Here is a 17764-nt window from a genome sequence, read left to right as displayed (position 1 = left end):
TTCACAGGCTGAAATACCATTCATGAATGCATATTCGAGAAAATTTAAAATGAATTTTGGGGCATTTTTGTAGACTGTGTTTTCTCTTTTGTGTTCATTAATTTAACAAAATTTCACAACGTGGCTCCAGTTATTTGTTCTATACCCTGTTTTTAAAGACTGGGTCTCAGTCTGTAGTCCAGGTTGCCTCAGCCTCCCGAGTAGGAGCTATCTTCCACAGCTTCCACACTTCTCATCCCACTGTTACTGACTTGCTATGGGTCTGGGTTCAGTCACTAGATGTCATTGCTAACAAAACTCCAATTTCAAGGACTACCAACCTCAACTTCTGAAGCAACTGTACAGTTCCAAGCGTGATGTTTATAAAGAAATAAGTTAATATTCTGAGTGTATATGTTAAGAAGAGACATTTTGAACTCCTGAAACTTAAAGAGAACCAAGAACTTACTTAGTTCTAACACCTTGTGTTTTAAAGCCCTCAGCTGCTGACATTCTGCTATACATTTATTTCCACTGTGCACACATCTGGATACATTATAGAAGGAAGAGAGCCCACAATAAACTGCTGATTCAAACGTGTTTCAAATACTTTATTCTTGGCGGAAAATTTTTCTCATTAGCAATTTCTATCGTATTGAAGAAAAGAAGAAAATATTGACAAATGACTCTGGTCATTTCTCTAAAAGCATCTGAGATCACCTCTCATTACTTCAACCCTGGACTTCCAGATATAAAAGGTTTTTAATGAAATTAAACAGGGTAAGGGACTAGGGAGATGGCTCGGTGATTGAGAGGAAAGGCTAGTCTTCTAGGGCACGCAGGTTCAAAATCCAGCACCCACACAGTGGCTCACAACTGTCTGTAACTCCAGTTCTAGGAGATCCAACATCTTTTTCTGGCCTCTACAGACACCAGGCATGCATGTGATACACAAACACACACACACACACACACACACACACACACACACACTGCCCATATGCATAAATAAAATTAATATAAAATACTTTAAGTAGAAATAAATATGCTGAACAAAATCAAAGGATAAACCAACTCCTGAAATAAGTTCAGAAGCTACAAATAAATGAACAAAATATGAAACCAACGTAAGACTTCAGCAAAGAGGTGAAAATATTGGAACATGAATATTGGATACATTGTGGAATGAAAACCTCGATAAGCCAAATAAGAAGACCTGGGGAAGTGGGAGAGCCTTGCCAATGGATCGGGTAGAGTTCCAGAGCATCGGGCTTAAGGATGAGGTGGCTGACGTCAAACACTCATAAAATCATAAAGCACCTACGAACAGAGCACGCAAGACCTGTGAGCCACCACTTTCAGACAAAGCTTCCAGATCGTGGTCATAAAAAGTACAAACTAAAAGCACAGGAAACACGCTTATTAAAACTATAGCAGGAAAATTCCCAAATATAGGAGGAAGATGGCTATCAGCTACAGAAGGCACAAAGCACATCAGAACCAGAGAAGAAGCCCTCGTCTCATACACGGGCAAAGTACTAAGCATGCAGGGAAAGTGCTGAGCATGCAGGAAAAGTACTAAGCGTGCAGGGAAAGTACTGAGTGCACCAAACAAAGGATACTGAAAGCTGTCTGGGGAAAGCATCAAGTCACATAGACAGAAACTCATCAGAATCACACGGACCTCACAAGACCTGCGCAGTCACACAGCCTCTTAGAGACGGGATCTACCAACTCAGCAAAACTGTCCATCCTAACTGAAGAAGACAGAAACTCTTCAGGATGAACAGAAGCTAAAAGACCCCATGAGCACTGAGCCCACAGGAAGGAAGATCCGTAAAGAAACCACATGCTTTCGTGTAGAACGCACAACATCTGATGATGTAGACTTCAACCCAAAATTGGTCGGAAAAGGAAAAAGGTAATTTCCAAATTGACTAGGGGAATAATTCATTGAGACCGTGTTATTATATCAAGAAGCAAATCCAGTCTCATGTAAAGACATAGACTGACGTCAGCACAGGAACAACTTGCGATGCCAACACCTCACTCAACAACACAGGTCACCCAGACAGAAGTCCAACAAAGACTTATCAGACTTAAGGATGCTACACATCAAACAACTTAACAGACAGCGATGCTGCCCCAGCCCAAACACTGCCCACACTTCCTCCTCAGCAGCCCATGGGAAGGTTCTCTAGAATGCAACACACTGTAGAACACAAGGCAAGTCTTAACAAATACCAGCAAACGAAACAATTTCTTACAGTCTCTCTGATCACAAGGGGATGAATAGAAACCAACAAAATAATGAAAATATACAAATGCATAGAGGCTGAGAAACATATTCCAGAATAAATTTTAAAGCTTACAATCAAATCAAAATGAAAATTCAGTACGCCAGGACCTAGGCACTAAAATGAAAATGGTTATCAGAGATAAATTTATTGTTATAAATATCATTGATTAAAATCACAGAAATCTTTATTTAAAAACTTAATGGTGGAACATGAGGTCTAAAAAAAGAAACAGGACCACCTCAAGGAAAAAAACTAACGGAACAGAAAGGAACAACAGAAAGAATGAACAGAACAGGGTGGGTTCTTCAAAGACGTGAGCGAGACTGACAAACTGTTAACCAAATAAAGACAGAAGAAACAAACTAATAAAGTTAGAGGTAGCAGGGAAAGAGGTTCAATAGACACAAATGATGCCCAATGGATCACTGGAGCTTGTCTGAAAACCTATAGTCTAATAAACTGGAAATCTGGAAGAAACAGGTAAACTTCTGGAGACCTGTCAAAATTAAATGAAGACCGCAAGAACAGTTCAAACAGATCTAAGACAAGCAACAAAACTGAGTACCAATGTCCCAACCAGAAAGTCCTAACCCTAGATGTATTAACTATTGACATCCACCACCACCACCACCACCCCACCCCCCCACCCCCGCTTATAAAGAGGTAACAGTCACAATTTCAAAGAACTCCACAGGTCCCAAGCTTTGTACAAAGTGTCAGACAAACAACAGATTTTCAATGATCACTGTTCTTATTTTAATAGAAAGAGCAGTACAGCTAAGTAGCTGATCTCCCTGCTTCAATTTTTACAAAGTAACAGGAGAAAACAATTTCCCTCCTGGTGAAACTGTTGTAAAAGAGATGGAATTTCACAATGTAGCTATAGCCCCTAGGATGTCCCTGAATGGAGGGACTGTCAGACCTTAATTCCCACAGGCCTCTTCAAGCTACAAGTAAACTACTTAGGAGCACAAAATGGCGGATTAGGGCTCCAAGCGATCCCACATACGTGTTGCTATATGTGTAAACCACTCTAGGGCTGCTTTATTTAGTCATTTACTTAAACAATCTTAGATTTGTAATTAGCATTTCAGCCACACAGCTTGCCGCAGAACACTCTGGACTTGACAACTAACCTGAAATCAGACTTAGAGGACAATCTCTGACATACTGCTAATATATCAGGTCACGTAGAAAAAGATCCTATGTAAGGTGAAATTTGGTACACCCACCTATTTCATGCATATAGGACATTCATTATGTCAAGTATGTTTTTCTAGGTGAAACTGAACAAATACTTACGAATAAAAAATGTTAAAGCCTGTTAGGTTATACGCAGCATCGCTGAAAAAGTGGAGCAGCGCGTAGCCAGACGTCGTGACAACCTCAGGCACCGTCTCATTACCCCTCACTTCAGGAACGATCAGGCCACTAAAGAAGATCAGAAATGAGAAATGTGGGGATCCACTGTGACTGTACACTGAAAATACACTCAAAAACATTATCCGGTTCAGAGCGAAGCACGTTAGAAGGGGAAACTAGCAGGAGAACAAATACCAAGTTTACATATTTCTACACCACCGGGTCTACTGCTGATAACAAGCTAACACACACTTTCCAGCCGCCTCACGGTCTCCCCACCTCCCCCTCTTCTCCTCCTCCTCCTGCTCCTGAGCTGCAGCCTGCTGCTGCTGCTGCTGCTACAGCTGCTCCTCCTCCCTTTGCCTCCTGATCCTCTGCCTCCCAATCTTCCTCCTCTTCCTCTCCTCCTCCTCCCACTGCTCATCCTCCTCTTCTAACCCTATTTGGACTGAAATGTCCCATCTCTCTTTTTCATTCTTTCTCAATCCCGTGACAAAGGCTACACAGCAGCTCCTGACTTAACCCATCCCTAAGGCTTCATTCTAAGCCGCCTTAACATTGTAGCAAGTAGTTGAAAAAAAGTAGCTTTTTTCTTCCGCTCTGACCCCAAACAGTAACAAAGCCAGAAGAAATATTCTGGACCTGCTTGCGTGATTACAATGAAATCTACTTAAAATTGTACATTTATAATACAATGATCTAGGTGCCAGGCACTTTTAAAGTACGTGCTTTTGATTATTTAAAATTCTGCCTTTTGCTGTATTAAAGCACAAACATTTCTAGGTCAATAAGCACACAAGAGAAACATGTGCTGAGAGGCTGGGTAGTAAGTACACAAAGGGTCTAAGAACCAGATTTGTTTTTGTTTTTTGGGGGGGGTTTTTTGGTTTTGTTTTTTTGGGTTTTTTTTTGTTTTTTTTGTTTTTTGTTTTTTGTTTTTTTGTTTTTTTGCTGGCTGGTTGGATGCATTTTATTTTGTTCTGTTTTGATTGTCTTTTTGTTGTTATTGTTGTTGTTGTTGTTGTTGTGTTTTTGTTCAGTTTGGTTTGGTTGGTTTTTGAGTCTCATTACTGCAGCTCAGCTTAACCCTGAACTCCTGTTGATTACAGGGGTGAGCCACCATATCCAGCCTTGATACAACCCTCTCTAATCCCTGTTCATACGGAAAACATACATTCTTAGACCAGACCACCCTATCTAAGTATGTGAAAACATGCAATTGGATGAAAAAGTTGACAAACACATTGTACAATGTGAATTAGTGGATGCTGGAGGTTTGTTTTTTTTTAATTTAAAATCATGAATTTTTTTATTTAAATTAAATTCATTTGAGTTTATCAAAGTAGAATTTCCCTACATAGAATACACCCAGATTTTATCACTACAGCCCAGCCACATATGACTTCAGACTTTTTTTTTTTTCAGGTATCCATGGTTTTTTTTTTTTTTTTTTTGGTTTTTTTTTTTTTTTTCCGGAGCTGGGGACCGAACCCAGGGCCTTACGTTTGCTAGGCAAGCACTCTACCACTGAGCTAAATCCCCAACCCGGTTTTTATTTCTTCTTTTTTTTTTCTTTTTTTCGGAGCTGGGGACTGAACCCAGGGCCTTGCGCTTGCTAGGCAAGCGCTCTACCACTGAGCTAAATCCCCAGCCCCACCGGTTTTTATTTCTTAGAGCAGTAAATTTTTGCCAAAGTTAAAGTACTATCTAAGTATCACTGGGAACTGAATTCCCTCAAACAAATCACCTTTGACATAAAAGTGAGATCCAATTACATTCAAATACAAATTAAAAGAGTAAACAACGCCTGATTTCATTGTATCTTCCACGTATGATGGTAAGAAGGACAGGCTTTAAAGGAAGGCTGTCGGAGTGTGATTTCTATAACGCCAGTCTTAGCTTTACATACACATGTGTTTCTCACAGCAGTGGAATTACATCTGTCATGTAACTTGTAAAAGGAGATATAAACTAACTTCTCTTCACCCCTCTGAGGCTGAGGAAACACAGAGGGAGAGAGAGGAGAAATCAGAGGAAGTGATGGGTTTTTGTTTTTTAATAGCTATTTCCTCCAAATAAAGAAAAAAACAAACAAAGCTCCCTCCTGGGGGGACAGTGCAGGCTGGGAAGACTCAGGAAGCCACTGACACAGGGCTCAGGAGCTCAGAAGGAAAGGCTGGAGAAGCTTGGGAACTAGTCCAGTTGTCTGCATGTTGGGCAAGGAGATCGGAGGACGCAGCTTTGGTCTCTTATCCACTGTGGGAGGAGTTCTCAGGGGTGGGACTACATACCCTGTAAGTGACCCATAGGCTCCAAGTGACCTTTCACCCACGTTTCTGCAGCTAACACCAACAGACTCATTGACTCACTCAGATAGACTTGTACAAAATCATCTCAGTGCTGTGTCAGGCACAGCTCCTCAGGAGGTTTTGTACCAAGTCCAGGGACATGGTTTCCTGACCCTGGAACAGAGCCAGCTGGGAGTGGGCCTCCACAAGTGCTGATGGTTGCTGTGGGTGTAAGGATTGTTTGTATAATAGTGGGCATATTTTCATGTTCCTCCTTCAAGGGATGTCCTCTCTGCCAAGGTTAATGACTCTGTGACAATCAGAGACAGCATGAGTCCGGGAGGCTGAAGGTGTGTTTGTATTTAGCAAAATGGTAAACACTGAGACCTTAAGGCTGTGGGAAAGAATACTGAAACCATGAATACAAAAAACATATAACTTCTCACATACAAAAAATGTAAGGATGTGATATGAATTTTATTCAGAGCTTTACAGATCTAAAGGGACAGAGGCAGATGCACTGTGAGTCAGCTTGTCAGAAAGATACTGAGGCATGCAGATAAAAATGCAAGCACATTCCTGAGCTCAAGGTCAGCCTAGGACAGAGTGAATTTAGGTCAGGAAGGGCTCAGAATGGTAATTCCGAGGTGGGGTCTCACCCAGCTATCTGATTGTATGTTCTTCTGCTTGCTGTCTCTTCCTAAGAACCAAGGGGCTGGGCCATGGGATGCTGGACCATGGGACAGTCAAAAGGGAAGCTGGAGTAAAGACTGGATTGATATGAAAAATAAGTCTAGCCTTTTGGTCTGCAAGAGATGAACTAACCAGAGTTTTTAGAATAGCAAGAGAAAGCTGTCTTGAGCAGAATACCGAGAGGAGAGAGCAGCCTGGAAAGCTATCTCGGGCAGAACACTGGTCATCCGCTTGAACCCACAATTTGACTTTGAGTCATTTGTTTCATCACAAACACCCCTTCTCTCGGAATTCCTCTCCAGGCTGAGGCTAGTCCTTGGCAGTTGTAGCCAGAAAACAAAATCATAACAAGTACAATGACAAAAAAAAAGAAAAGAAAAAAGTATATTCCTAAGACTTTAAAACACCTTTGAGAGCTCTCTGAAAAAGATGAAAACCGTATTTGTTTGCTTGCTGACTTATAAACAGCTCAAAAGCACCAAACGAGGGTGTGGACGGATGGCTTGGCGGTTAGGGGCAGCTGCCACGCTTGCAGAAGACTCAAGGTTGCTTCCCAGCACCCACATAAGCAGCTCAAGGCCACTTGACGCCCAGATGGAGCAGACCAGACCCCTCAGGCAGAAATCCATAGGCCTACACGCTAATCCTGCTCAGGCCGGCAGATATACACAGATATAGACATACACACATAATATATATATATATATATATATATATATATATATATATATACATACACACACAAACATTTTCAAAAATAAATCTTTTTAAGCAATAAGTGAAAAGGGGGATTTCCATCTATTATACAACATGCCAGACAATTTGGACGAATCCACATGATAATGCAAACCACAGAGTAAACCAACCCTATAAAACCAAAAATGATCTCCTTAAAGTAATACAGACCTAACACCGAAGGGTGAGCCCAGGTCACACACAGCCCATTCCTCTGTCTTCACACTTGAAAACCAGATTTTTAAGGCCTAGAGGGATGTCAAGATTTTTCCAGAGCTCAGGTCCTAACTTTGAATTAGGACCCCAACAATTAGAGGCAGGAAAAGAGAACTGCTGTGTGTCAGGCCCTCCACAGATTGTCCTGTGCCTTAGGTCTGAGCAATCTCAACGCTTGCTTTAAGTGGAAGGGGAGCTTCTGGGGCCTCCGTTACTTCCTGCAGGAACACATCAATGCAGACCTAGTTTGTGGCTACGTACAACTTTTTCCAAACTCAACATCCAACACAAGTTTGCCCAGCACCAGACAGAATGGGGTAGGTGTTAGAAACAATACTTCTCAACTTCAAACAGTTTTTGTCTGTGACAATGTCTCACTGACGGAATGAAGTCTAATTTCTCAAGGATGGTGTATCAGGAATGAATCATTGTTTCAGCGACTGGAGAATCGAGGTCAAGAATTACATTACGTGGACTCACTCTGACTCTACCACTTACCAGGGAAAAATTCAGGGCAACTCACAGAACCTTTTCAGCGCAGCAAGTCCCATTTGCATAATGTAGGGGCACAATGTGAGAACTCGATGAGCCAACAGCATAAACCCTCTCGGTGCACAGTCAGCGCTCGGCAGACATTACTACTGCACAGCTTACTCAAGACTCACGGCCTGGGTAGAGCCTATGCTGACGCTACCTAAGGTTACTTTACGTTTTCTTACTGTCTGTACGTCATTGTACCTACGTGTTTTCCCCTCCCTCGAATGTTCTATCTGGAACTATGTTCCGCCTCCTACTCTACTACTCATAACCAAGTTCACCATGACAATTAGTTAAGTGTCAGAAATGATATGTTCCTCTTTCACTGTAGGACTATACCTAATATGTATGAGAAATTTGTTTTCACGGATAAGAATTGTGTAGTTAAAAAAAAAAGTAGGGGCAGCTTTTGCTGCCAGATTTCCACATATGACCTTCAAATTCCTAAAATTTCTCAAGTGACAAACTGTCTTCACTACTTACAGTTAGGTCCTGACGGTCTCTGTCAATGGGTCCTGTCATAGCGGGAACTAAAGTTACGTTTCAAGTTTCGGACGGTCACTCAAACTAAAGTCACAATGGGATTAAAGAGCTGACATCATCTGGGATGAACCTGACTTAACACTGGAGGGCAGAATAAAGATTTGCATTCAGCCGCCTCATGGTCAATGATTCAACCCGCCAAGTCTACTCCGCAAACCAACTCCTGACACCTGAAACTCAGGAGAGCCTCCAAGTGTAGCAAGCACTGACGCCCGAGGTGGACACATCCTAAGGGCACAACCCTTGAAGTTTGCCATCCTCCCCAAGCTCATTCTGTGCCTCTCTCTGATGGCTTGTGTGTGCTTGGCCCTGGGAGTGGCACTATTGGGAGGTGTGGCGCTGCTGGAGTAAGTGTGTTGTTTGTCTCTCATCCTAGCTGCCTGGAAGTCAGTCTTCTGCTAGTCCCTTCAGATGAAGACGTAGAGTTCTCAGCTCCTCCTGCACCATGCCTGCCTGGATGCTGCCATGTTCCTGCCTTGATGATAGTAGACTGAACCTCTGAACCTGTAAGCCAGCTCCAATTAAATGTTGTCCTTATAAGAGTTGGTTTGGTCACGGTGTTTCTTCACAGCAGTAAAACCCTAAGTCACCCTCCTTTTAGGACGCTTTCAACTTCTACTCTTAATATAATAAAAACTTTATCTGCAAATACAGCACATTGCTGAGTTCTGTGAACCACTCTTGAAGATTATCAACAATTAGGAAGCACTGGCTAGCTGAATTTAGGGCCAAAAAGAGAGAAAGAAAGACAAGGATCCCCCAGCTTCCCAACTGTTGTCTATAGTGAGGACAGGTCTGGTACCCTTCCTCTAGCCTTGGTGTCTGAAGTCATCAGGGACCTTTGCCGTGTTCCTCACCACATCCTCCAGGCTTCTGACACTCTCTGGTATTTGAGTAGGTTATTAAATGGAATAATTACCCACGTAGATGGCTGAGTAAAAAAAATATAGTATTATAATTCTAATTAAATGCTTCTTCTTAGCAAAGTAAAACTGAGCAGTATGTGCTTTTGAATTGAGGATGAAACCCTAATCCTGGTTTATCAACTAACTAGAAGTAAATGGTTCCTCTGAGTCTCAATTTCCTCAGCTGTAATGTGCAGGATAACAGTATGTCACCCAGGTTTCTGGGAGGTTTAGAAGACATCTACACTGGCTTCGCATTCAATAAATTTTTCCATGTCCTGGCTGTCTGAATAACTTTAAGGACAAGGTTTATTGGGCTTACACATTCTGAATCCCAGTCCTCTGTGGGAAGCAATGCAGGAAGTCACACAGGGCAGGAACCTGGGGATGGGCGCTGCTGCAGGGGTCATGGAGGGGAGCTGCTGCTTACTGGCTTACTCCTCATGTCTTACTGGACCTGCTTTCTTATAGAACCAGGGACCACCAGCCCAACAATGCTACCACCTACAAAATGGGCCCTCCCATGTCAATCACAAGCTAAATATCCTACAGGCTAGTCTACAGCCCAACCTTAGGGAGGCACCTTCCCAACCGAGGGCCCCTCCTCTCAGGTGACCACAGTCTGTACCAAGCTGACATAAAAGCAACCAGCACACTCACAATAGGTAACAGGAAGCTTGATGAAGGAGCGCCTACAGGGCCGTCTTTGCAGACTAAACCCACCAGGAAAGACTCCTTTAGGAACAGGAAAAAGTTTGTTAAGATTCGATAAATGAATATAAAGTCACTGAATGAATGAAAAACTAAGTAATGGTCAACAATTCCATAAAATTAATGGTAGTAAAATGGTGTGCTGTCCAAATAAATATGCGAGCCCACTGTCTGATATAATGAGTTTTCTGAGATCGTAACTACCCCCATGGGTCTATCACATCTTTGTCTGGTGTCTAACTTTGCTTTTCCTAATGTTCAAGAAATTGAAGACGGAAGTTCTGATGGGCAAGAACTCAACGGCTGAGAGTGTTCGCTGTTCCTGCAGAGGATCAGAAATTAGTTCCCAGAATGCATTTGAGATGAACCACAACAGCCACTCCAGGGCTCTAACCCCCTCTCTTCTGGCCTCTACATGCACATGCTCCTGTGCGTACACACGCATGCACACACACACACACACACACACACACACACACACACACATGCACACACACAAAATCGATAGATAGATGGATAGATAGGTGATAGATAGGCAGATCTTTTTTAAGGAGTTCTAAAAATATTTACAGCAGCATCACAGAATAAATACCAAAACTACTTAGTCTAGGCTCACTCTTAAGGTCATGATTTATAGAACCATAAGGTAAAATGGAAATACCAGCCCTTGAGTGTTTGTCCAACGTTATTTCAAGTTACTGATGAAATAAAATATTTGCAAGACAGTGAAAAGACTGTTTCTAATTAAAATCACTGTGGAAACAACAAGCTTCAATCTGCGATCAGGTTTTCAACACTGATGAAACGTGAGAGATATGGTGTGCTAACCTAACAGGCGATGTGTCAGCAACCACGCTGGCTAAATTGAATATAAAACCTACATGTTCATACTTTTTCTATATGTAATGTATTTCCTGCCTACCATGCCAATAATATAGAATTGTTTAAAAGTTTAAATTGATGTTAAAATGCTATGACTTCAAAATTAATGTCCTGATTCATCTGACTCCTTATAAAATTCTAAGTAACTTAAGTTTCCCAAAATTACGTTTATTACAGAAACACCTCCTTTACTAAACCTTTATGCCAAGCATGACGTAATCCTTGTTTTCAGAACTTAAGATCTCCTCAGTTCACTAACACAGAAAGACAACTATGAAAAATACAGACCTTGGCTCACGTGTCAGCCTGAACTCGCCCAAATATCACTAAGCAGACTTAAGGAAACATATTTAAACCAACTTAAAGGAAAAGACTAAATGCAGCAGAAACAAAAGGTATTTATAAAGAAGTCTAGAGCTCCTGTGGCATCGATTTTTATCCATCCGTCATATTGACCTTACTGTGCTCACACTTAGGTTGAGTCCAAGTATACTGAGGGTATTTATTTATTATAACAGTCATCAGCCACCACCATAAATCTGAGTACAGGGCAATGGGGGTGACGTCAAATAAAAAGACCGTGCAGCTGTTTACGTCCCTACAGCTGTCAGGAGTTGTCGGGTAATCAGAACTACTCACCTAAGTACAGCCACTAAAGGCGCATATATTGAGTCTCCATCATACACGTACATGTGATCCCAGCTGCACTCTGTAGCAAAGTGATTGAATCTTAACCTCAACACTGCATTTGGGCTGAAAGAAAAAAAAATAAAGTATCTTTAAATTCGTGTATAGTATGCAAAATATAGCATTTTTTGAATAAGACATAGCAGTTTTATTTAAAATCTATTTCGGGTATTTTCCTACGCATCGTTAGATCACTAGGAAATAAAACCGATAGGCTGTTAAGGTACAGGTTTCAAAATACACACATCTTTTTCTTAAGAATTCAGTCAGCAATAAAAGTCAGATGTTATATACTTGCTTAAGGCAGAAGTTATATACTTAGTGTATTTTTTTTTTACTGAAACCATACTAAATTATATGCTAGCATGAATACATCCTATCACGTCAAGTTATACTTGAATAAAGTTGGTTACAAAAATTCAACACTCAGAAGCAACGATTTTCACTGATACAGAACCTTTGATACAGTGGCAACATAAGGTTCTTTTGGATTTTTTTTTCCTCAATAGTGATACAGGCTAAGGAGAAGTAAGTAGACTGGTAAGGAGCAGAAATAGCTGCTGTGGTCCTGAAGAGACTTTTAAAGTAATCCGAAAAGCATGGCTTTCCAAATACAGTCTAAAAATCATTAAATAGTACCAAAGAATTCCCACCAATTCATAATAAAGCTTTAGTAGCGAGAACTCCTCACAGTGAAAAGTGCCCGACTTAATAATTAACCCTTCTACTAAACGTTAGGAAAATACTCTTAAAGGGTCTTTGGCACAATACAGTCTCTTTAAAAGACTATCAGAATTAAAATGCTGAAAATATTTTTATATTGTGGCGTAAGCCAGCATGGAATACTTTTATGCCTTCTGCAGATTGTGTAAACTTCCTAACACGGTGTTTCTCAAAAGCCACGAGGCCTAATGTGTTTGGTCCTGCCAGAAATGTAATTCGAAAACACAATATATATTTATCTATTATAGCATTAATGGAAGGCACTAAGGTTTACATTTTTAAACTTCTTAAAAATTATGCATATGCTCCAATAATAAGCAAGGAAATAAAACATGCACCCGACACTTTCGCATCAGACATTTGCTTTCGCATCTCAGGATAAAAGTCAACGTATCCAGCGGAAATTGCATACTTACTAGCCTTCAATTAGCCATGTACACTTAGTCTTATATTTATAGTTAATTGGACCATCTGTTAAATATCCAGAAGGTTCTGTCAACCTAAAAAAAGAAAATCAGGAAAACAATTACCTTAAGGTAGTAGCATTAAGGCATGCAGTATGAGAAACACTCAAAGCATTAGGCCATGATAATGAGACCTAACAGGTTACAAATGCCACACTGTCCATTGAAAACGTCCGTACAACTATAAAGAAGTCGTCTAAATGTCTTCAAATTGGGCGAACCACGGCCATTTCAACTGACATCCTAGGAAAGTCAGTGAAAGACTGAACATTTCACTGACGGGTTCTGTGTTGACAAAATGTTGACGAGGTTAAATTTTATGTTCACTAAAATTAGGCCCTGGCGAAAGGATGGTCGAATGGCCTCTGAACGGCGCAGATGGACAGGCTTACATCAGGGGGCGACGGCGGCACGTGATTGGGGCGACGGCAGCACGTGATTGGGGCGACCGCGGCACGTGATTTGGGGGGGGAACAGATGCACGTGATTTGGGGGCGACGGCGGCACTTGATTGGAGGGCGACAACAGCACGTGATTTCAGTGCGCCACAATGGTTATGCAGCCATCTGATCCTTCGAGTCGGATGCCCATTTTTACCAACTTCGCTTGACTACTTTACATTTGTACCCAATCTCTGCCTATTTTAAAAGTAAGAGTGTATCAAAAGGTTGTAATTTTTTAATCTATACTTAATTAGAAAACTTTTTTTCAGAATCTTAGAATATTAAGGACAAAAATTTAGATCCACCTAACTTCTAGACAAGTCACCAAGTCCATAATTAAAATGTTCATGTAGCCTTCATATGTATACATGCATACATACTTCACAGATAACTGGCTTCTTGCAGTCACATAAACAGACATACACATATACCCTGGTATGAGGGCCATAATATACTTTTAAATAAAATTAAGTTTTCCATGTATATATGGAGCCTTAAAAACATTAGGAGATAAAATAGGTTGACAAGTCAGTCAATGCTAAAGTCTCTCACAATCCCTACAAATGGTTTTGGTAATAAAAATGAAAATTTATGCTTGAAAAAAATGGTGCAAATAAACCCCTATGTTCTAAAGATAACAAACATTTTCTATATATAAAATACTACTATAAGTGGATAACCTATTTCTTTATTTCAACACCTCAAAAACTCTGTAAACTAGTTAGCAAGTCCATATTACAGATGAGAAAAATAAAGTATAACTTAATTAACAGGCTCATCAACTCACTCTAATTTTTCACTTCCAATGTTATTAGTGGATGAGGTAATTCAGACAGACACCCCTCATACCAACTTTAAAAGTGGAATAATTTTTAAATAGTCCAAGTCCGATCAGCTGTATCTAGTGACCAAGCCAAAGTCCAGATGTCATGGATACTTTGAGAGGAGCCAGGCACAAAAAGCCGCTTTGAGGCTAGAGATTTCTCCATCTCAAAGAAACTGCCCCCCAAAAAGGGTGTGCTTGCTAGGCTAGCCTGAGGAAAGATGAGGGCAGAAACGGGAAGCAATGCCCTCAGCAGGAAGGCACGTCGTGCACCACATGATACTTTTGACGTGGGAACAATGACTTGTTCTTTGAGTAATGGTGTGCCAGAGCTGTGATGATTAATCTTGGTTGTCAACCTAACTACATCCCGAAGTGGCTAAGGCCAAGTCCCTGAAGCACCGGCGAGGGACTCTTCTTGGCTGGATTATTTGAAGTGGAAGACCCACCCTAAATCCGTCTGAGGTCAGAAGACCCACCCTAAACGGCCCGCACTTTCTGGAGGAAGGAAATTTGTGCTCTTGGCCCTCACTCTCACTGGCAAGCTCGTGTATCTCGACCCTTTCCTTCTCTGGTGTCAGAACCCACTTCTTCAAGATCCCAATGTGGACTGAACACTGATCCAACTCTAGGCCCTCCCTTGGACTCCAGCACGAGACCAGGCCTGTGAGGTTCCCAATCTCACGCACTGTCCTTCCCATCTGGAAACAGCCAAGACCACTCTGATAAATGCTTTACTAACAGATAGATGTATACTCGTTCATTCTATCAGCTCTGTTCCCTAGAAACCCCGATTAACACAAAAGCAAGTGGCAAGGGTCATCCGGGCAACAGAAAGTTCCAAGGCTTACAGCTGACTTTACAGAATGCTAAGAATCTTATCCCAGGCCTCAAGTTACATCCACCAGTAGTTTGTTTCTTGGTTTTTTTTTTAAGTGAAACGTATGATTGTTGAAAGATAACTAGGCATAAAAAGCAAGATAACAAAATAGGAAGCGACAAGCAACAAGGACTGAACCAGAATGCTCCGTGACTACCAAATGATGCATTCCTTACAAAAATACATGCTAATTCAAAAGGAAAAATATCTACATTGAGAATAATTAACTCGAAAGTTTTTTAAAGTTTTTTTTTTACTTAAAAAAAGGTAGTGGTAGGATATTTCTGAAATAAATACAATAATCAAAATCAAGACTCTAAGGGACAGGTTCCAGTAGAAATTAAGCACAAATGGCAGGTAACTTCCCAACTATACCAGGATAACTAAGAAATCGAGGTCTGTGTTTGAGCCAGGTCATTCCACCAAGCAAATCCCAGTGGGTAGGTAGAGAAGGACAAAGTCATAACAGAACAAACGTATTCTTTTAAAGGTTGGCACAGCTTCAGCGTGTGTGTGTGTGTGTGTGTGTGTGTGTGTGTGTGTGTGTGTTTGTATGTGCATGTATGTGTGGTGTATGTGCATGCGTGTGCATGTGTATACATGTGTGTGCATGTGTGTGCATGTGTGTGCGTGTGTATACATGTGTGCATGTGTGTGCATGTGTGTGCATGTGTGTGCATGTATGTGTGGTGTGTCTGCTTGTGTGTGTACGTGTGTGCATGTGTGTGTGTTTGTGCATGTATGTGTGGTGTGTGTGCATGTGTGTTTGTGCATGTATGTGTGGTGTGTGTGCATGTGTGTGCATGTGTGTACATGTGTGTGCATGTGTGTGTGTGCATGTATGTGTGGTGTGCATGTGCGTGCATGTGCTTGTGTGTGTACATGTGTGTGCATGTGTTTATAGTGTATGCGTGTGTGTATAGTGTATGTGTGTGTGCATGTGTGTGTATGTGTGTGTACTAGTGTGTGTGTGTGCATATCACTCTTTCCGTATATCTATTTTGCATATAAGCAGTCAGAAGCTAATTTTACAGCTAGACCCTCACTCAGCCTGGTTGAGAAAGAACAAAGAATCCATGCAAGCGATGGCCAATCCAGCGCTTTTGCGAAAAAGGTAAAAGGCTCTTCACCTGTATGGAGTGTGTCTTCTTAGGTAAACACAGTGATTCAGGTTGTTACTGAGGAGTTCAAATATGTTCAAGAGGCCCCTTCGGAAGCTGAATCTCTATGGGGTGCACTGTACCAGTCACCCATCTGGTACCTTCTCACCTCCCATTGGTCCCTTTGCCTACTATGCTAACATCAATCCAGATCCTTCAAATCATTTTTTCTTTGCCAGATGGCAAGGAATTTTACAGTCAGCTGGAGTGATTTGGTCACAGGGTGCCCTGGAAGAGACTTTGAGAGGAAAGGATTTTGCTTCCCAGTTTCATGGTTCATGCAGCCTGTGTGGCTTGGCCAACACTAAATTACTACACAACGCATGACGGCCAGCAGCACCCAGCCACCAACAGCTTCCCCCAGCTTCCTCTCTGACACTTTTGTAAGCAAAGCCTTACCGTGAGACACTCCCATAAACAGCTTCCTATAAAACATTTCAGAGCAAGTCTCAGAGTGAGTTCACCGTAGCCCCCAAAATAACCTTTGTGTTCACTAAACCTCGGCCACGCCCACCAAGCATGAGGTCAACTTCAGAAGGTGAGGAAGGATGATTAGCTGTGAGCTGCTCTCTCATGCTCACGCTCTCTCCCTCTCTCCCTCCCTCTCTCTCTCTCTCTCTCTCTCTCTCTCTCTCTCTCTCTCTCTCTCCCTCCCTCCCTCCCTCCCTCCCTCCCTCCCTCCCTCCCTCCCTCTCTTTGCCATAAGCCACAAGGGCCCACTCCTATTTCTATTCTTTCAGAGTTCCCATTCTCTCTTATCCCTCTAACCATTAACATGAATTTTGGTTAAAGCCATGATTCTTCTTCTAAATATATTAAAACCAAGCACATTAATACCAGGCTGCTACAGAATAAACCAACAATGACATACCTTCCTCTTGGCGCCCAACAGAAAGGTGAAATGCTGACCACGTCAAATATGGGCAAAGAGATAGGAAAAATTCTCCCAGGAATAATTTAGCACAACTTTATGAAATAATTTGCTGCTATCTTAATAGTTGAAGATAAGCACACCCTAGTGCAATGTGTGGCATTGCTGTGCTCACACCAATTGCAATGGCTGACAGTGCCAGTGCAGTGCTTACACCACAGTGCAATGGCTGACAGTGCCAGTGCAGTGCTTACACCACAGTGCAATGGCTGACAGTGCCAGGGCTGTGCTCACACTACAGTGCAATGGCTGACAGTGCCAGGGCTGTGCTCACACCACAGTGCAATGGCTGACAGTGCCAGTGCTGTGCTCACACTACAGTGCAATGGCTGACAATGCCAGGGCTGTGCTCATTCTCTCAGACTTTCCTACATTTCCATACATTTGGTCTGATTTCTAAGTGAGTCTCTGAATCTTTGTGGAAGGGCTCTCCTTGAGCAGCTGAGACTCACTTTGCTCATGTAAATGGTGAGACCTGATTATGAATCTACCTCCTCTCAGG

The 17764-nt window shown here is 41.8% G+C and overlaps 1 protein-coding gene across 3 annotated transcripts in view; it reads right to left on the bottom strand.

The window, feature by feature from the left end:
* Atrnl1 (attractin like 1) overlaps window positions 1–17764 on the bottom strand; it is a 543698-nt gene that overhangs the window by 508719 nt on the left and 17215 nt on the right. For 2 of the 3 annotated variants that reach the window (XM_087552341.1, NM_001431114.1), the window contains 3 exon segments: window positions 12978–13061; window positions 11791–11904; window positions 3582–3710 (listed from right to left, as the gene is read on the bottom strand). In XM_087552341.1, the coding sequence (XP_087408467.1) occupies window positions 3582–3710; window positions 11791–11904; window positions 12978–13061 (327 nt within the window). 3 annotated transcript variants of the gene reach the window in all.

The sequence above is a fragment of the Rattus norvegicus genome, chromosome 1 (assembly GCF_021556685.1).
Source record: "Rattus norvegicus strain SHRSP/BbbUtx chromosome 1, alternate assembly SHRSP_T2T, whole genome shotgun sequence".
Classification (NCBI taxonomy): Eukaryota; Metazoa; Chordata; class Mammalia; order Rodentia; family Muridae; genus Rattus; species Rattus norvegicus.
Note: the sequence above shows the minus strand (reverse complement) of the source record. Positions and strands in the feature narration are given on the sequence as shown.